The sequence below is a fragment of the Pituophis catenifer genome, unplaced genomic scaffold (genome assembly GCF_029215685.1).
Source record: "Pituophis catenifer annectens isolate HBS135680 unplaced genomic scaffold, rPitCat1.0.hap2 SCAF_1, whole genome shotgun sequence".
NCBI classification, from domain to species: Eukaryota; Metazoa; Chordata; class Lepidosauria; order Squamata; family Colubridae; genus Pituophis; species Pituophis catenifer.
In genome coordinates, this window is record NW_027256881.1 from 25,806,240 (window position 1) to 25,828,177 (window position 21,938).

At 39.4% G+C, this 21,938-nt stretch overlaps 1 protein-coding gene across 1 annotated transcript in view; it reads right to left on the reverse strand.

Annotated features, from left to right (window-relative positions):
* The window catches only part of INTS9 (integrator complex subunit 9), an 82,668-nt gene that overhangs the window by 53,838 nt on the left and 6,892 nt on the right, over window positions 1-21,938 (reverse strand). The window contains exons 3-6 of the mRNA XM_070947239.1: window positions 13,402-13,462; window positions 10,954-11,016; window positions 5,457-5,596; window positions 2,046-2,132 (exon numbers count right to left, since the gene is read on the reverse strand). Of these exons, the coding sequence (XP_070803340.1) occupies window positions 2,046-2,132; window positions 5,457-5,596; window positions 10,954-11,016; window positions 13,402-13,462 (351 nt within the window). The remainder of the gene's footprint in view (window positions 1-2,045; window positions 2,133-5,456; window positions 5,597-10,953; window positions 11,017-13,401; window positions 13,463-21,938) is intronic.

The window sequence follows — 21,938 nt, forward strand, 5'->3', positions numbered from 1 at the left end:
CGTGTGGCACTTCTGCGCATGCACAGAACCTTCTGCGCATGCACAGAGCATCCATGATGACGTCCGGGCGGGTGGGCAGAGCTTCCTGCCACTGCCACTACCTGTTCGCCCGAACTGGGGCGAACCAGTAGAAACCCACCACTGCATGGGTCCATTGGCCAGTCCCATTCTGGCCAGATCCCATCAGCCAAGAAATTGCAAGTGGCGGGGTCCAGGAGAAGAGCCTGTTCTGCATGGCTCCCACTCTTTACAATATCATGCTCTTGAGGTGAGATCTGCCCCACAACTTGGCTCTGCCAACTGGCTTGAGGCCTCGATGAAAGCATCTCATTTGGGAGGTGGCTAGTAGATCAGGAGAAGATCCCATCTCCAAGTAGTCTATTTACTGATTCTTTTTATCCACTTTGTTGTCAATAAAGCAGAATATTTGTAGCTCAGGGTTGAAATGAGGGGGTCTTTGGTGCTTTCTGAGCTTGCTTGTTTTCCTGCAGACGTTTTATTTCCCTAACTATGTTAACATCATTTCATGACGACATCCGCTATAAGTCCTGAAAGCGGTGATCCCATAGGTGTCCCTTTAATTTGATGGTAAATTTGGTCATGAAATTGGAAGTATGTAGTTAAGCAGAGGTTTATGAGATCCATAATCCTGGGTGTTTTGATCTCTGTGTCTTCAATTAAATCAGGTGTTCTGTGAAGCAATGCAGTCATGGATTCTTTGGCTAATTATGGATCTATAGATATGAACAGGGCTGTGACATCAATGAGACCATGATTTCATCCTCATCTATAGTTACATCCCTGATTGTTCGAAGACACTAGCAGCGATGATGTCACCTAGTTAGGGTAATGAACCGTCTGCAAGAAAACAAGCAAGCTCAGAGAGCACCAAGGACCCCTCTGTTGTCAATTTTAATGTTTTAACTTTCAGTGCCCAATGTTTTAATCTTTTAAACTTTTTAAATTGTTTTATACTGTTATTTATGGCATTGTAAGTGGCTCAGTGGCTAAGATGCTGAGCTGGTCGATCGAAAGGTCAGCAGTTCAGTGGTTTGAATCCCTAGTGCCGCATAATGGAGTGAGCTCCTGTTACTTGTCCCAGCTTCTGCCAACCTAAGCAGTTCGAAAGCACGTAAAAAATGCAAGTAGGAAAACAGGGACCACCTTTGGTGGGAAGGTAACAGTGTTCCGTGCGCCTTTGGCGTTTAGTCATGCCGGCCACATGACCACGGAGACGTCTTCAGACAGCGCTGACTCTTTGGCTTTGAAACGGAGATGAGCACTGCCCCCTAGAGTCGGGAAGGATTAGCACATATGTGCAAGGGAAACCTTTACCTTTTACTTTTAAGCCACTTTGAATCACTTGATAGTGAAAAGGGAAGCACATACATACATACATACATATGTTGCTAGAGGAAGGAGACTTGCTTTCAGCACAAACCCAAATGAATCCCTTTCTGCAGAACCAGGGGCTCATCTGGTCTATTGCCTTCTGAGCTTCTGGAGGTTGCACTGCTCTCTTTGGACCCAAAAATTCCATCCTGAAAGGATCTCTGGAGACAATGGCCCTGAAGCTGACTGATAGCATATGAGGCATATTAGGGTCTTGTAACTAACCACATGACCTGAAGCCCCCCCCTTTTTTTTTTGGTCCCAGCATATTGTTTTTTCGCTGAAGCAACATTTGAGCTAGATGTTTTTTTTAATCCTTGCCTTTGCTGACTGTTCAGGCAACAGAGCAAGGCCTTGTTTTACGCTAGATCTGCAAGGTAGCTGCCAATGTTCTGAACATGTCACCTGCACTGGTAGAATCCGATCCCTTTGCCTCAGTCACCTCAACTTGAAATACCCTCCCATAGCCTGGCACAGTTTTCTTTGCTGTCTTGAGAAATCCTTTTCCAGATAAGCTTGCCTGATGATGGCCAAACCCATGAGGGCTGTGGATAGAATAAGGAAACGAACTATAAAAGAAATAGTGAGCTCTCCAAGACGCCTTTCAAAAGGATGAGGAAGAAGAAAATGGGAAAGTGGCAGAGTGAACTTACCGTTGCACCTCCTTATTCTTCCACAAGGAGGCAGTCTGAGCCTTTGGCACTCGCTCTATAAAGTTGACCAATTCCTCCATAAGAAGCCTGAAAACAGAAAAGGGCAGCTGAAGGCCACAATATTAAAACACAGTAGGTTGAATTGACACACTAGAACAGGGGTCTCCAACCTTGGCAACTTTAAGCCTGGTGGACCTCAACTCCCAGAATTCCCCAGCCAGCAAAGCTGAGAATAAGAATAAATTGTACTAGAATAAATTTCTGAGGATTTTCCAAACAGCTGAATCATGCACGGTTTGATTTCTCAAACTGGACCAATTCTTCTTTGGAGAATGCTTCTCCAAATGAAGCATTCTTAACAGAGTGGATGAATATTTACCCTAATTGATCAGTGAACACAAGACCAGCTGAGTGATACTGCTGCAACAGAGGCAAATATGATTTTAGGCTGCGTGACTATATTAATTTTTTTAAAATAATTACAAGTTATCTCCCCAGGTAAACTTTGTCAGATATTCCATTTCAGGTTTTCATAGCAACTACACTGTGGCTTGTTTCATTAAGCTTTACTGCCATCACCCTGGCACATTGGTTACAGAATTCATCTATTCTAGAAAAGGGAGCAGAGGCTGCCAGGAATAAGACATCTCAGATGACCATTGAAGGGTCAGAGTCTAATTCTTTTACCTGTTTCCTCCATTGATTAAATTAAGTGGAATTACTCCCATGGAACCATTGATGGATGCCAATGTTGATCTGTCTGTCAAATCACTACCCAACCATCAACATTGTGACAGTACCAGTAAATTGCCCAGTACAAAGCCCAGATGTGAAAAATGATCCTATCTTGAAACACTGTCTTAGAAGAGATGAACTGTTCAGAGTACCGTCAGAGTACCTAGCCATCAGCATTACTTATTATTGTTTTAATGTCAATAGTTTTTGTCCGTTGTAGCATGGTTGTTGCACTATTCATTCAATTTTAAGTATTTAAAGTTAGTTTTTTTTTTCTTCCCAAATTCAAGTTTAGAATCAATAAGTTGTTGGTCTCCTTTTCTAAAGTGACTAGAAGTGACACAGAACACAGGCAGCACCTGTTATTTTCTTCTCTTGAATCAACTAATTGCTGCATTTGCTCAAAGATCACCTGCACATCTGACTTGCACATATTCATTTTGTTACATGCAAAATTCCTTAACAGTAACAATAGTAAAAGTTTGTAATTTACTATTGAAAGCAAATATCTCAGCTACAGTTCTTTGAGCTAAGAGAAGCAGTTACCCACTGAATCATGTGCCAGAAAGTAGGATGGGACAAAAACAAATTTAATTTCTTTGTAAATATACTTGAAATTGTGGTACTTAAAAAGTTCTATTCACCATATTTTAATTTATTCCCATATATATAACTAGCTGGACGCCCGTGCTTCGCTACGAAACTATGTGATCAGGCATGATAAATTGACACTTAAAGCCTGAAGCTTAATGTAGAATATGTAACTCCGTAGTATCAGAGCGTGTTAATATAAGGCAACTGGCAGTTGGAACAGAGGGGGAGGAGGAGTAGAATGTCCCAGCCTGCAGGTCGGATGAGTCACGCCCACGCCCGGTTTAGCGATGGGGTAGCATCAGAGCGTGTTAATATACAGCAACTGGCAGTTGGAACAGAGTTCCTTTCAGTTGGGGGGGGGGAGTAGAACGTCTAACTCCTTAGCATCAGAGCGCGTGAATATAATACTGTATATGAAATAATAATGATCTCATGATCATTTCAAAAAAATCCTTTCTTAGCGAGCACCTAGAAGCCAAGAGGAATATACGTGCCAAATTTCAAGTTTGTAGGCTTTACGGTTCTGAAGATTTTGAGATGATGTGTGAGTGGTTTTCGCTTTTATATAGATAGATAGATAGATAGATAGATAGATAGATAGATAGATAGATAGATAGATTTGGCAGCAAATTTTGAAGAAGCTCAGGGTCATCCACAATTCTGAGTGCCACATCTGCACTTGTTATAAAACATAATGGCTCTGGTAACATCCTAACTCAATTAGAATGTAAACAAGAAAGCATTTAGTAACTGGTCTAAAGCCCTTAATGATGGGTCCATTCTTGCAAAATCACAAGGCATAACACTTCCACATCATTCTGTTTCTCTAGTACTAGATGTAGAGTTAAAAGGTGGATGGTTTCAGAAGATGCCAAAAGTGGCGAACCACATGGAAAATAAATCCTATGAGGAAAGGCTGAAAGACATTAGAATACTTAATATGCAAAAGCAAAATATTAGATTGGAAATACGATACAGATCAAATATCTAGAAGGCAGACTTCACAGGGCAGAACTAGCTTGAACAGTTAGATTAGAAGATACCAACAGGTAGATTCTTGTTAAACATTAAGTTAAATAACACAATGACAAATACATTACCAAAGGGGTGGTCCCCCATTCTACTAGAGTTCTTTAAGCATGGGGAGACTGAGCCTATGGATTTCCTATAAAGAATGGGTCTCTAAGGCTTACAAGCCCCTCTCCACTTGTAAGATTTTATGATTTAAGCTCAGTGAGTGCTTAGGCTCTTGGACCCAGTAATAATCTTTAGCAACTTGCAAAATTTGGGGATTGTCAAGTGATTCTTTTTGATTCCTTTTTCTTCACAGTGGTAGGACCATAATCTTCATGGCTACCTTTTTGCAGTACTGCAACACTTCAGTACTGCAACGCTCATAACACTCATATAACTTTGCCAAATGCTCAAGTCTTATAACTTATAAGAGTCTTGGTGGCGCAGCAGACTAAAGCACTGTTAAGTAACACCAGCTGCCTGCAATTACTGCAAGTTCAAATCTCACCAGGCTCAAGGTTGACTCAGCCTTCCATCCTTTCAAGGTAGGTAAAATGAGGACCCGGTTTGTGGGGGCAATAAGATGACTTTGTATAAAAAAAAGAACACCGCTTTGGGGGGGGGCGAAAGCCCTACTAAGCAGGTATATATAAAAGTATGAAGGCTATTGCTTAACGCATTGTAAGCCGCCCTGAGTCTCTGGAAAAGGGCTGCATATAAATCGAACCAATAAATAAATAAATAAATAAATAAATAAATAAATAAATAAATAAGCAAACAAACAAACAAACAAACAAACAAACAAATAACTCATAACACTCATATAATTTTGCCAAATGCTCAAATGATTGATTTTCAATGTTTGGGAAACAAGGAGTTAAGCATGTGCATATGCTTAGAGTTTCAAAGACTTTTCTGGCTTATTTTCAACCCAGTTAAAAGTTCCTTAAGTTCATGAGAAGCAATGTTTCTCTACTCTCGGTTACCCCTTCTCTTCCCCTTTGCCACTTCTTTCAGCAGTGGAAGAAAAGGGATTAGACAACACTGCCTTAAATGGATTTTTCTTACCTGCCAATCTGCACCGTTGGCTCAGTGGCATACACAGTTCCAGTGAACCCAGTGTGTTCTGTGATGTAGGGCAAGGCCATCATGCAGTGGTAATTGGAGATCAGGATCACATCCACTGTAGACAGGTCAATCAGTTCCATCTGAAAATATGACCCAGAAATCATTTGGAAAAAACAGATGTTTAAACTTAGCTCTCTCCATGTTCCTTTCATATATATATATACCACCACCACCCAGAAATACTTGGATTAAAGAAATCTTGTCCACCATTCACCTGAGAATTCTAACATGGACAGAATATGCCTTCAGATTATTTTTAGTTCCTATTTATGTAACACATTGTTCTATATAAACAGTGAAGAATTATCTGGTTTTTCACCTTAATTTTATTTATATCTCCAATATGGTGTTTGAGGACCCAGGGAGCCTTCATACAGCTCCCTTGCTGTCTAATGGGTTCCTGGCCGCACTTGATATTTTCATTAAAAAATATTAAAAACAGGAACTTGGCATCTTACAAAGAAAACTGCCACTGTGCGTATCCTCTTTATTTCTACGAATGCCTCATAGCCACCAAAGAAAACAAAAGAAAAAAGTGATTTTTCTTATAACAACTGAATAGCCACAAACGAAACATTGCATTACTAAAATCCATGGAACGAAAAGGCCTACGTGTAGAAATGTGTACAAAAGTACACACGTGTAGTGCCATTTGGAAATTAAAGAAGGCATCAAATTAGTGTCTTTTTAATGTCAATTTTCAAACTGAGGTAGCATGGGGACAGTGTTGAAAATGATTTTTTTCCAGGGTGGTTATTAATTCCTACTCACTGGATGTTGGCGCTGACTGAAATACTCTGAAGAAATTACAGCTTCTGTGTATTACCGGTGAAATTATTGGCTTTCTGAATAAGAATATGCTGAATAAAAGGTATCCAGCCTACCTATCAATTGTTTCATTTTGTTAGCAGAAATTCTAATAACATGGATAATCCATTCTCCGTAAAGTTTCAAAGTTGAATACTTTGAGTAGCCTTTGAAACCTTTGAATGGCATGCGTGAATGGCCAAGCCAGAACAACCCAGGGCAAAAACTAATTTTAATTTTAAAATTAGGTGGTAATTTACTTAAATGTGACACATGTTCACTTAATTAACTACAGCAAATACGATAACTTTTGTGTACTTAGTAATTTCCACATTTGTATGTATATGTGTATAAACATATATACAGTCACACACTTTTCTGAAGAATGCTGGTAATTTAGAGTCTATTCAGGTTTTATCTCAAAGTCTTAGAATTACCAAACATTAGAGGTTGCACCCACATTAGAACTGGCCAGTGCTTTGGATTCAAGGGGAAAAGGTGTTCTAGAGCAGATGTCTCCAACCTTGGCAACTTTAAGCCTGGTGGACTTCAACTCTTGCTGGCTGGGGAATTCTGGGAGTTCTCAGAACCTCAGATATGCAGACGATACCACTCTAATGGCAGAAAGCGGAGAGGAAATAAAGAGCCTCTTGCTGCGGGTGAAGAAGGAGAGTGCAAAAGTTGGCTTGAAACTCAACATTAAGAAAACTAAGATCATGGCATCCGGCTCTCTAAATTCCTGGCAAATAGGTGGGGAAGTAATGGAGGTAGTGACAGATTTTATTTTCCTGGGCTCCAAGGTCACTGCAGATGGGGACTGCAGCCAAGAAATTAAAAGACGCTTGCTCCTGGGGGGGAAAGCTATGGCAAATCTACACAGCATACTAAAAAGCAGAGACATCACCCTGCCAACAAAAGTGCGTATAGTCAAGGCTATGGTGCTCCCAGTTGCAATGTATGGCTGTGAAAGTTGGACCATAAGGAAGGCTGAGCACCAAAGAATTGAGGCCTTTGAACTATGGTGCTGGAGAAGACTCCTGCGAGTCCCTTGGATTGCAAGGCAATCAAACCAGTCAATCCTAGAGGAGATCAACCTTGACTGCTCTTTAGAAGGCCAGATCTTGAAGATGAAACTCAGATATTTTGGCCACCTAATGAGAAGGAAGGACTCACTGGAGAAGAGCCTGATGCTGGGAAAGATTGAGGGCAAAAGAAGAAGGGGACGGCAGAGAATGAGGTGGCTGGATGGAGCCACTGAAGCAGTAGGCCTCCAGAGAAGCAATGGACTCCAGAGGATGGTAGAAGACAGGAAGACCTGGAGAAATGTTGTCCATGGGATTGCGATGGGTCGGAAACAACTTCACAACTAACAACAACAAGGCTTAAAGTTGCCAAGGTTGGAGACCCCTGTTCTGGAGAGTATGGGGGGCTGGAATGTAAGACTGCTCAGCAACTGCTTAAATCAAACACCCCTAACATGAGTCTATTCAAGGAGTTCCTAACAGGTAGAATAAGAATCCCCAAGCCACGTGTTCGAAAGAATCTTTTTGCCTAGAAATCTGAAATATAGTACTATCTTGGTATGCAGCAGACTTCCCCAAGCAGTACCCTTCAACTTTGTTGGATTATAATTATAAAAAAAATAATTCCACACTGAAGGAAAAGTAGGTCTACAGAAAATCCTCAGAAAATGAAGATGCAGCTGAAAGGTGAAACTTTCAGACTCTAGTTATGTTCTCTTCTCTACAACATCTGAAATTAATTCCTCTGTCTTCTTGTTGCTAGCTCTAAAACCTGTCCAATTTCAGGGTTGAAAATGAGTTTAATCGTTTTCAGACTATTCTGCGAGTACAGGAATAGAATCAGATAAAATGGATTTGCAAGGCTGAAGAAAAAAGATTTTGCTTCCTGTAATAAGAAATATTTACAGGTATGGCTGGGACATTGGTGGACTCAATCTGGAGAATTTACCAGAAGCTTAACCTCTAACTCAGTTATTATGGAGCAACTAACAACATTCAATAGTCATCAAGGAGAAAAAATTATCCGTACACAAATCTAAACTTATTGATTTGAAGTTAATGGTGGAGAGATCAATCAAATTGGCTGTTTAAAAACCAAATGTCTCCTAATAACTAATTACTGACCTGGGGGTTCCTTTTTATGTTGAGATTAAAATTGCACCGATGGATGATTGTTAAAATTAATACAGTGCAGAATCATGACTAGAATTGGAGAGATTTTCTAAAACAGGTATTAGAAAAGTTTTCTCATAGAGAACAGTTATTTGGTTCCCTTTAACTTAATGAGCTTATGAAATCTGCCACTATAATAAAATAATGGGCACCAGTTTTAGCCTTGGGAAAAAATATTTAGATGCCATGATATGTCAATACTTACAAAGATTACAACTGTGCCAAGCCATAAAATTCCCTGTGACGTTCTATGCAAGCAAAAGTTTGACATCAAGGAAGGAGAATAGTAAAACGCTTTTGAACTTTGGTGTTGGAGAAGATTTTTGAGAATACCATGGACAGCCAAGAAAACAAATTAATGGACCATCGGAGGAAAAAAATCCCGGTTTCTCATTTGAGGCACAAATAACCAGGTTCAAATTGTTCTGTTTCAGATACTTTATACAAAGACTCAACTTTCTGGAAAAAATTCTAATGCTTGGAAAGGTGGAAGAAAAGAGAAGAGAAAATCAATCTATGTGGTCACTAGGAATTGAAGATGACTTGACGGCAAAATAATCAATCCAACAATCAATCAATCAAAAGGAAGGTCAAACAAGTTCGTGAGTGTATAGGCTTATTCCAATGGTTTTAGCCTACTAAAGGAATCTTCATATGCAGAATCATTGTTTTAGAAGTGGGATAAACAGTAAAAAAAAAAACAACAATAATAATTTATTAAATCTATATACTTCCAGGTGACTCTGGGCAGTTTACAGTTGTTAAATACCAACTTTTCCTTCTTATGAATTTATAAAACATCCAGCAAATTGCTAGGTGAAGATAATCAGATCTTAACCTGATCCATCAAAGCAATCTCAACACTACCCTGTTTCCCCCCAAATAAGACATCCCCTGATAATAAGCCCAATCGGGCTTTTGAGCGCATGATAATAAGGCCAAGCGCTTATTTCAGGGTTCAAAAAAATATAAGACAGGGTCTTATTTTCGGGGAAACATGTTATTAATCAATGGAGTGCACACCTTTCTCCAGTCTGGAGGCAAAATACATGCCAGGTGTCACACTCTAAAAAATAACAGGTGAGGCTGGGACAAAACTTACTTTTGCTTTTATTTCATTTACATTTTGATTTAATTAAAATAAATCTTTATTACTAAATAAAGTTAATAAAAATAAACCAGATTACTCTCCAGATATCTTCTAATAACTTAAAACTGTTAAAAACTACAGGTTTCCAGAGGTTTCTGAAGGCTATACTCAAATCTTTTAACAGCTTCAATTTGCCACTGGGCTTTCTGATTGTATAATCATGCCTTAAAAGGTAGGAAAATTGACATTTAGAACAGATTGAAACAAATGTATATTTAAGGGGTGGGGGGGAGTTGAAAAAGTTCATCAGAACAAAATCAACTTCATTTTTAACTTCAAAACTTCCATCTGGCATAGAGAGATTTCTTCCATTTGGTAATCTCACACAAAACGACAAGAATATCCTTAATCAGGAATCGCATTGAGTGCTCACTATCTTGCAGATTTTAATTCCTCCTTTCCTGGATACCTTGGGTATCCTTGATGGCCAGAAGAAGACATTAGCCAGAAATAAACAGTGGTCCATGAATTGCCCTATATCAGTTAAGGGAAAAAACACTACACATATTGTAAGTCATCACACTTTGAAAGAATATAATGGGGGTGAACAATAAAAAGCTTTTGGCTACTAGTTGAGTAGAGAAAAGCAACCATTTCAACCTGAATTCCAACCTGAACTTTATAATACAGATTTGATCAGTTTTAATAAGAGTAATGAACTGGTCTATCTCATAGGGATGCTGAAAGACATTCCAGTGTGGAACCCGTGAGCTCTTTTGAAAATTAGGATATAAACATGTTGGGACTAATTATTTTATTATATTAGAAATTGTATGGGCAGATCCATAAACTGGCTTCAGAGGGGAAAAGAAGCAGAATTAAGATTTGGGATTATGTTTTCCTTAGACTGAAACAGGAGTCACAAGTAATTTGACAAAAAGCCCTATTTCAGGGTTTTCCAATCTTGGCAACATTAAGACACGTGGACTTCCCAGAATTCCCCAGTCAACCATGCTGGCTGGGGAATTCTGGGAACTGAGATCCACATGTCTTGAAAGTTGCCCAGTTTAGGAAATCTTGCCCTAAATGTTTTTTTGGGGGAAAAAATAGCATTTCAGTAAGAGCTTATGATGTATTCTTCTAGAAATATTTTCTCCTATTCAAGGTAGATGTTCTGGACCACCCCTAACTCACAGATGCCACTTTGACATGAATACAGAACTAGTAAGCAATCAGATTTCTCTGGGGTTATATTGCAGTTCTGGCTAGAACACCAATGCTTCCACTACTAACAACCAAAGCACTAAGAGAAATATTTTGAATTGTGTCCAATAAGGAGACCCACCTCTGGCAAACAAAATTCAGGAACAGAGTCCACAAAGACACGTCCAGAACAGTCTTTCAGCTCCTAGGAAATGGGGTAGAAAGAAAATAGAAATTTAACTATATTTAGATATTTAAATTTAGAAATTTAACTATAAGCAAATAGATCGCGATGACATTCAACATTCAATGTCTAAAATGTTATAACATTTTAGAAGAAAATTGCAAAATAATTCACCAGTTAGTCAGATGAGGTAAATATATCCTAGGACAGGGGTCGGCAACCTTAAGCACTCAAAGAGCCATTTGGACCCGTTTCCCACAGAAAAGAAAACAGTGGGAGCCACAAAACCCTTCCCGTGCCTGACTATTTCCTGAGCGGCCACAAAACTAGCATATGTAGTTGAATTAAATGTTCTGTTTTCTTCTGAAACTTTTCTTTTCTTGGATTTATCCATGGTTGGCCTGCCGGGGGTTGAAAAGCTCAATACATTGCATGCCAGCAGGTGTCACACATTAGCTGTTGTGATGCATATTTTGAGCGACGGAACCGTAGCAGAGGGATGAAAGAGCCACATGCGGCTCCAGAGCCGTGAGTTGCTGACTCCTGTCCTAGGAGATGCAGTTCCACTGGGTGAGTACCAATCCAATCTTTCTTCCTTGACCTGGAATTAGAGCTGAACAACACTGGACTTCAGCAAAGGCTTAAAAGTCAAAATATGGTCAATTTTTAACCAAGGACTCTGTCTGGGCACAGTTGAAAATTACCTCTATCTCCTTTTGATTTGTATTATTTTTATTCCTTGGCTCTTAGATTCTTTGCTTTCTCTACTAACTAAAGCCTCATTTTTCATTCATTTGGCTTTCAGGTCTGAAGTTGTGCTTTTAATTCCTTAGCAAAGTATGCTCACATAAATATTCTAGATTCTTTGTTTTCAGGTCAATTCAAGCAGTCTGTGCCTTTTCTTAGCATCTGGATCACTAATTGAAGCACATGGAAATAGGTCTGAGATGAAATAATGGCCACAAATGGAAAACTGTACTAATTTTACCTCTGTGGAAGTAGAGAAAAGTTGTGCTATGTCTCTCTATAATTCTAAAGAGAAGGGGATTTTTTTGGAGGAGGGATTCTCCATCTATGAAATCACAGCTTTCCCAAACACAACACACTATCTTCCTCTTTCAAAAATCCAGCATTAGGATTTGGATTCAGTTCTTAAGAAACTCTCAACAACTTTGCCAAGTTATACACATCAGCAATTATATCTGACAGAAAGCCCTTAACCTTATCAAGAGAATTTAGAAGGTGAATAATGGGTAAGCAAGGGGAATTTCAATGTCCAAATGAATATTGGATTTAAAATAACTGCATCCAAAATGCAGCAAAGACCAACATTCTCCTTACAAAATGAAGTATTCACCTTTTACCCCAGCTCCATTCTGAGCAGAACTAGGGAAGTAATTTGTCATTCTAAGCAAATTAGATCCCTAGAATGGTCCCTATCGAGGTTAAATCAAATTGCTCTGAAAGCCCTAATTTTAAACTTGTTACTATGTGTCCCTTTGGATTCTCTCAGGGATCAGAGTCACTGGAGAGTCAGTCAGGTGTTGTGGTTAAGTGATGAACTAGTGCTGGGAAGACCCAAGTTCAAGGTGAACTTCAAACATGATAATTAAGGGGGTGACTTGGGTGACTTTGAAATCTTTAAGGGGCATATCTGTCAAGCCCTTAGCAGTTACTGTACATTAGAAAGGTAGGAAAAACGGGTTTGTATTACAGAAATCTTGCCCACTGGTTATGTTTACTTTAACAACCCTTTCATCTCTTAAGTTAATTAGGGCAAATACTCCTTGACCCTTTTGTCAAGCAACAGGATGGTGATTACCCATTATCCTGATAAAGGCAGGAATATATAGAGATCCCAAAGTTAAAATATTCTGCAAAGCAACATCTTTCCCAAACTCTTGAGAGGTTCATTGCAGAGGAATCTTAAAAAGTACCTTCAAGAGTTTCCAAGGACCATAAGGAATCTGCTGGGCAAAGAAACAAATCTTCTAATCCTATATGGGATCTGGCCATATAGGGAAGCTTGAGATGACTTCACTAGATCTTTCAAGGGCCATGTATTATCAAGCTTGGGCATTCCTCCTTAATATGAGTACAATTTAAGCAATACCTTGGAAATAGACAAGGAACTGTAATTGTTCCAGTGCATTTTTCTTTGTTATAAGACCAGGGAATATTAATCAAACAAGGTACAATTTCGAAGAGAAGTAACTGAAAAAAGTAAATGGAGAGATGATATTTTGTAACATATTTGATTTCCCAGCTCAAAATTGGACTTGAAAATGCCGCTCATTTTGATGGCAGCTTTGTTTTCTTCACTGGGTAAATGGATTTTGCTTGGAGATGGTTTCATTGCCTAATTAGTTAAATTCACTGAGAATCCTAATCCCATTGGTACATTACCTTGTCCAAGAAAAGGCTTCCATCTTTTAAGATCCATCCTGGGAGCTTGGATAGCCTTGGACTGTAGGAAAGTGAAAAACATTGTTTTAATCAGACCCATTTTCCAAGATCTGCATATAAAACATTGATACTGTACACGCTTCAAAATAATATTAAGTAAGCATTTAAGAAAAATTTGCTGTAACAGCAACTTGACTAAAAGCTAAAGATTTACTTCAATGTTTTTCAAACTTGGCAAGTTGAAGATATGTGGACTTCAACTTCTAGTACTCTGTTTTAAGAGGACAAAACTTCAGAAGAAAGTAAGATCATAAGTTAACTTAGAATTCTAGATTATTATCATGAACTGTTCCAAGCCTATTAACAATATTCTCCCAATGTGGATACAAGAGATAAATAAAATGACCCCACACTATCCCGGCATTTCACTGCATGCTAAAAAATGGGGAGAAAATTCTATTCTATTCTATTCTATTCTATTCTATTCTATTCTATTCTATTCTATTCTATTCTATTCTATTCTATTCTATTCTTTCTACTCTACTCTACTCTATTCTGATTTTTTAATGAATTTTATCTACTTCAGGATTTAATAAAAACTCAGAATATCTTCCTTCTCCCTCACTCAATTTTCTTCCATTGAAACTTGTCAAAGGTCCTCTATAAATAGAATTTGTTGATGCATAACTTATCCACATCAGAATCATTTCTTCTTTTTAAAACTGGTAGAAGCTGACAGATACCGCCATAGCAAATGGTTAAAATTCCCCCACCCCATGACTTCAAAGTTCTGCTTCCTAATCATGGGGTTCTCATCCCAGAAAATAAGCCTCACTTGTCAAAGCAAATGTGCAGCATTGGAGACTTTTTCAATGTTACAGAGAGCATTTTCATTCACTTTGATGGATATGAATCTTGAACGTACTGTCCTACCACCAGGCATCGGTGATGCTGCAATACTGAGGATACTATAGCAATAGCAACATTTCCATCTCTCCTAAATTTAGTGAGGATCAAGTTAGTAACAAATGTCTTTCCTGTTCCTCCTGGTGCATCAATGAAAATTATTGAAGAAAGATTGCTTTGCAAGCACTTGCACACTGTCATATACTGCTCTTTGCTCATTATTCAATAGAGGCTTGCTGTATAGTATAAATTCCTGCTGTTTGTCTCTGTTGCATTGCAATTCATGCAATAATTCCTGATTGACAGCATTTTGACACCGTATTATTTGTTGATTTGGGCAAGTTACATTCTTCAAGGGTTCTTCCCAATTTCCTAAGTTTTACTTGGAAATACAGAAGAACTTTTTCATGATGCCTCTTATTGATCATGATTGTAGGATCATTAATATTTCTCCCCTCAATTTGGAGGAAATCTTCAGACACTGCACTCTTGAACTGATTCCACATTGTTGTGAATTGTTGACTTTACTGTTTGATTGCAAGATGATAAACAAATCACTCATAGCTCTGGGGATTCTTGTTTTTTCAACATCTTGCATAGTTTGTTGCCAATGACCATCAGCTTGCAACAATCCTCTCTGTCTGCAGACATCTCTGAATAATGGAAGGTTATATCCATTATGAGTCTTCGATGATTTGAGAAATAGTAGCCCCTTTATGTGATGAAGAAGCAACCTCAAGCAGTGGTCACCACTTTGTGGAGAAATAGTATACACTCAACCAAGAACACTGGTTACAAAAATTCCAGAGAACTCCAGCAGTCTTTTCCCTATCCTTCCTTTTTTCCCATCTTTTATTATTCCAAGCGTAGAACCTTGAACTATCCATTTAGTTCAGCATTTTTGCAAATGGACTATGTTTGCAAAGATCCATGAATTAATGTTAATGTTGTTCTTGCCCTATCACTATTAAGTACACAGCAGTATTATCTCGAAAGAATAGTCAATGCTTTTGTGGAAGGTGCACTTGAAGGCAAACAATAGCCAGTTCCTGTGCATGATTCTGAAATCCAAATATTGATACAACAGCTTCAGGGGATCTAATGTATCTGCCTGTCAAGTGCTGTGTGATTTTTGTTTTCTCTGTTCTCTGCTTGATTACTCCCCTTCCTGGTATACTTGATGTTGGATTTGATGTATTTGACAGATGAGCATATGAGCATACCATTGAGATGTCAGTTGGACACCCTCAATAGTTGTATATTCTGGAGTATCACCCATTGAGGAGTTTTAGGTCAACTCTGTCATCCTGCTTGGTGTACTTCAAATCCTCCTGTAGATAGGATATGAATAATCACTACACCTTGTACGCTGATTGAATGGCTTTTGATACTGCTTACTGAATGAATCATTTTCCCAACATCCTGAGTAACTGCTGCAAAACGGACTATGGATCATTTGCTTTAATAGCAATTTATCCAGCTCTGGATGTTCATTTAGGTCTGGTATTTTGGCTTGCACAAAAGTATCATAGCTGTCTTGGCTTGGACGCTTCACCAAGCTACATCAAAGAGTGCAACTGAGAGAAATCCTGCTTTTGGTATCCATACTTAGCACATAACCTACCTACCAAAGAGACCATGTGTTCCAGAGTGATACTTCAGGAACAACTTTGTCTTCAAGCTGAATACTCACAATTAAATCCAGCTGATCATTTGGCTGCTGATTTTAAAAAATGCTGTGTATTTCTAGCCAGTTTGAACTGCATGTCACTGTAATGAAAAATGAAGTATTGCATACTGCCGTATATACATCTTGACATCATTTCATCATATATCTTGGTCCTCCAACAAATGTTGGAGAGAGGACGATGCGCTTTCTTTTGTTTCTAAAATCATCATCATTCAATCAATCAGTCAGACGGCTGTATGTTGTTGTTCTCAAGATTGCTTGATTCATTTGGATGTAAGTCAGCCTCATGCTTTCAATCTCAGCAGTCATGTCAACCATGTATTGTTGTAATAGACATCCTTCTCTTAGAAGGTTATTAAACTCATTCTCATGGTTCATTATTCAATATGCATAATAATGCATTGCCGTTAGTTTCTTGTTGATTATCGTTTGAAGCTGATGATGCCAGCCATCATCTCCAAGAGGAAGCAAAAATATCTATTGAAAGCTGTCATGGGAGAGATGGGATTCTGAAATTATTTGCAAACCACCTTCTTGTTCTTTCAACATAAATGTACTGGGCAGGAACCGTCTCCTCAGAGGGCTATGGCAGGACTGGTCTACCTGATCTCCAGGAGCTAATGGCAGGACTGGTCTCCCCAACCTCTGTAGAGGGCTAGGGTAGGATCACTCAACTGAAGCTCCAAGCAGCAGCTTGGCAGTGCTGGAGTAATGAAGCAGCCATAAACCTGCCAAATTTCAATCCCATGGGAGTCATAACGCTAATGCTTCCTGACATACAGTCATTATTTTATTCATCCTAACTTTGTTGTACTCATTTTTGTACCACAAGCAAAATTCCACAGGGTGGCAAAAATGTTATGGAAAGTATAATAGCAAAGCTCTCTTTTTTGAAAAGCAGGCTATACATTTGGGAAGAAAAAGTGCCTGCCTAAATAGGCAGGAGGATGTCATACAAATTACTGGAGTGGGCTATTCTAAAAGGATCAAGTCAGAACAAGCCCCACTACCACAACAAATATAATGCATTGTTTCCTGAGCCCTCCCCAATCTTAATGGGAAGGAGACCCTCAACATTCAGGACATGTAGCCTGGATGGATAGGTTTTACCTGAAGGAGACAGTTCTAGATTTACAACATTTGAATGCCGAGCTATGTAGATTTCATGGGTTAAAACTGCACTTTTAAATGATACTCAGAAGCCTACACTGGTAGCCAGTGCAGAGCTATCAATCATGGAATGTAACACTAATATAATAAGATAATAACAATTGCTACCAACCTGCCTTCCATTGAGCACCTGTATACTGCACGAATCAAAAACAGGGCTGTGAAAATATTTACAGACCCCTCACATCCTGGACATAAACTGTTTCAACTCCTACCCTCAAAACGATGCTATAGAGCACTGCACACCAGAACAACTGACACAAGAACAGTTTTTTCCCGAATGCCATCACTCTGCTAAACAAATAATTCCCTCAACAGTGTCAAACTATTCACTAAGTCTGCACTACTATTAATCTTCTCATCGTTCCCATTACCCATCTCCTCCCACTTATGACTGTATGACTGTAACCTTGTTGCTGGTATCCTTACAATTTATATTGATATTGTTTCCTGATTGCTTATTTGTAACCTATGACTATCATTAAGTGTTGTACCTTATGATTCTTGATGAACGTATCTTTTATTTTATGTACACTGAGAGCGTATGCACCAAGACAAATTCCTTGTGATTCCAATCACACTTGGCCAGTAAAGAATTCTATTCTATTCTATTCTATTCTATTCTATTCTATTCTATTCTATTCTATTCTATTCTATTCTATTCTATTCTATTCTAATGGTAGCTCTCATCCACCAATATGCGGGCTGCTACATTTTGTATCAACTGCAGTTGTTGGGTAGTCTGCAGAAGGCAAGTAAATAAAAAAGCAAATTGCAGTACTGTATTATGTTGTAGGGGTGATAAGGGAAGGATTCACTGCCACCGGGGCCTCTCCTTCCAGGAAGGGCCATAGCTAGCACATCAATCAAAGCTGGGCAAGACTCCACTAGCCATGCCCTCCACCTCATTGTTTCTGTGAGTCTGGGAGAAAACCAATGTGCAGACCTGCTCTTTCAAGAGAGCACAACTCTTAACACAGCATAAAGTGAGCCAGATGATTTCTGGAAAAAAAAAAGGCAAGTCTGCCTTAACAACTTCACCCAATTTCTTTCCATCCATCTCCTCACAGCTTCCAAGAACCAGGTCAAGACTCCAACTGCATATTCAGCTCAGGCCAGATTGGATCTATATAGGACCTGTGTGACAAGATACTTTAGCCCCTAATGACAGATGACCTCTCCCAGTGGCGGATTATGGCTCACTGGTGCCCTAAGCACAGACAAATCTTGGTGTCCCCTTATCAATTTTTTTTTTTTACAAATTTTCATTATTTTTTTTTTTCTCAACTGACCCCTTTGGGCCTGGTGCCCTAAGCACGTGCTTAGTCTCCTTAATGGTTAATACACCACTGACTTCTCCCTGTAGCTTCAGATATATGTTAAATAAGAGAGGAGAGAGAATTGAACTCCAGTTTGCAGCACAAGTAAGTAATAGATTCCTTTCTCTTCTGTCACTATAAACCAGTAACTCTCCCCCTCCAAAGCAAGGTAGAATGATATCATGACTGACAGTATTGAAAAGGTCTAAAAGAAGCTGGAACGGTTGCATCTATGGGGTTAATGCACTAAAAGATCTGAACTGAACCTCTCCATTGCTTGTTCATGTTCCTACTACAAAAAAGGCCTAGTCATAAAGGACAAAAAATCCAGCAAAAATTTCCTGAGAGAAATAAAAAGTTTGGTTGTACTGTTGGTCTTGAGTTAATTACCGTATTTTTTGGACTATAAGACACATTGGAGTATAAGACGCACCAAGATTTCAAAGAGGTAAACAAGGAAAAAAACCGTTTTTGCCCTCTCTGGCCTCCAGGAGCACTCTGCAGGCCTCCCAAATCCCAAATATGTCCCATTTTTGTGAAAAACGGGCTCCTTTTTTGAGTGCTCCTGGGGGCTGGGGAGGGCAAAATGTGACGCGTGGGGGGGTTGGGAGGCCAAAAATGGCCCGTTTTTCACAAAAATGGGCCCTTTTTCGCAAAAACAGGGCCTGCAGAGGGTTTGGGAGGCCTGCAGAGTGCTCCTGAGAGCTGGGGAGGGCAAAAATGCTCCCGTTTTTACAAACAATTGACCCGTTTTTGGCCTCCCAAACCCCCTACGCGTCATGTTTTTGCCCTCCCCAGCACCCAGGAGCACTCTGCAGGCCTCCCAAACCTGCTGCGTGCCCCATTTTTGTGGAAAATGGGCCCGTTTTTGGCCTTCCAAACTCCCCATGTCACGTTTTTCTCTTCCCCAGCCCCCAGGAGCATTCTGCAGGCCTCCCAAACCATCTGCAATTCCCGTTTTTGTGAAAAACAGGCCTGTTTTTGGCAAAAACGGGATGTGCAGGGCAGGGTTTCAGGAGGCCAAAAAAGGCTGTATTCAGTGTATAAGACACACCAACATTTCCACCCTCTTTTCGGGGGGGGGGGGGGAGTGCATCTTATACTCCAAAAAGTATGGTACTCGCCTAAAAAACTGGTCCATGGCTGATGTGAGAAGACTAAAGGACTAATTCCAGGTTTGCTGTCTTGGGACAAAAAATGGGATACAATTGCATTTGATATCCATTATATTGATATTGTATGCATTACATAGGATAAAATATAAAATTATACATTATTTTATATAGATGCTATACCATATTTTTACAAAGAGGGGCTTTTTTAAAAGATAGAAGTATGTTTTAGGGATTGGTTCAAGAATTTTATGTTCCATATTTATAAGTACAAGGTGTTCCCAACTGATTAGGGTATGTAAATGAGCAGTGGAAAAGAGCCACGTTTCCTATGATATTGAGGTTCTTTACCAGAAGCTATCAAAATAAAACAATTCTCACTGATGGACTGCTGACATTATAATGAAATGATTGATTAATTCCAAATAGTTCAACCTCTCTCATAAATAAAACAAGCAGCTGTGTGATTGATTGATTGATTGACTGATTATGTGCCATCAAGTCAATGTTGATTCTTAGTTACTAACACAAATTTTCTCCATGACGTTCTGTCTCCAACCTGGTGCTTCAGGTCTTCCAAGTTGCTATGCAGCTTCTCTCAATCAAGAAAGGTTAACAGTCTCCCTAGAAAAACTGGGCTTCAGCTTATTTGTGTTTCAAGTAAGCTTGTGGGCCTAATTCAAAGTGGTCATTATCTTTAAGGTTCTTTAAACTGCAGCACTGGGATACATTAGGGGATGATTTGACAGAATTAAATCTTCCCATCTGGACCAGTTGTTTAGGGAAAGCCTACTGAGAATGCTACCCCTCATTAGACCCAAAGGAAGAGGTACCAGGTATTCTCCATGGCAACCTGTGGAATATTCTCCCCTACATTCAGCCCTAGATGATTTGATTGAAAATGCGATATTTTTCAGAGTATAAGATGCACTTTTTTCCCTCCTAAAAGAGGCTGAAAATTTGGGTGTGTCTTATACTCCAAATGTAGCTTTTTTGAAGCTTTTTTTCAGCCCTAACGAGGCGCAACGAGTGAAGCATCTCTGTGGTTTGCCTAGTTTGCCTCAGCTGTGAAGGTTTTTTTCAACCCTAATGAGTGAAGCAAACTCTGTGGTTTGCCTGCTTTTCTCATTGCTTCTCTCTCCAAAGATCAGTTGTGCTTTAGAAGCTGTTTTTTATCCCCAAGTAGGGGATAAAAAACTAGCTCAAAACCAGCAAACTAATGTGCTGAAGCTGACCAAAGGACGCTAGCCAGATGAATACCTGGTAGGCAGATTTTTTTTTTCTTATTTTCCTTCCCAAAAACTAAGCTGTGTCTTATACACCGGTGCGTCTTATACTCCGAAAAATACGGTATCTCTATTGTAAATATTTTGATCACCAGAATGACATTTTTTTTTGCTTTGCTTTTGTAATTACTGTAATCTCTGATTTTAGTGGTGCTGTGTGCCATCAAGAGTCCTTCAGGAGTAAGATGGGGTACAAATATTCTTTGATTGACAAATAAATACAGTACTAAGTTCTACACATATCTGGCATGATAATACCACTTGTGAAAGAGGTATTGTAGAAGAACACCATATGTGTTACCAGTTTATTTCGGCTGCAGAAACATAATGCTGTTTTAGAAAGCAGAAATAAAATTATAGTTTCCAAATCATGGGAAGTAATTGTTCCACTATATTCTACATATGTCAAACCCAGCCTTGAGTATTGTGTCAAGCTTTGGGCACCACATTTTAAAGAACATATAGTAAACTGGAATTGACGCAGATAAGGGCAATGATGATGGTTAGAGAACTGCAAGTCTTTACGTGGAGCGATGAATGACTAGGGAAAGATATGAGAACCAGTGTGAGACAAGGGTTAAGGGGTTGGACCAGATCTGAAGAAACCCAAGTTCATGTCCAGAGGTGGTATTCACTTACCTTCGCTACCAGCTTGCAAATGTGAGTGCGCATTTGCTTCACTCGCCCGTGCCACCTCCGCCCATGCACAGGACCTTCTATGCATGTGCAGAGCATCATAAATGGGACGTGATGACATCCGGGCGGGTGGGCGGAGACTCCCGCAGCCACTGCTACAGATTCGCCCGAACCAGATAGAACCGGCTGAAAACCACCACTATTCATGTCTATCCTGAGCCAAGGAAGCTCATTAGATGTCTTTGTGGGGAATCAAATTGGAGAAGGGAGTGCTGGGTAGGTCATCTTGGGATCTTGGTGGAAAGTCAGAATTTAAATCCAAAGTAATAAAAATAAGAAATAAACATGACGGCTCTTTTTAACTCCCTGAAAGAGTGTTACATAGAAGGTCAAGATGAAAGCTTGTACCAGAAGGCAG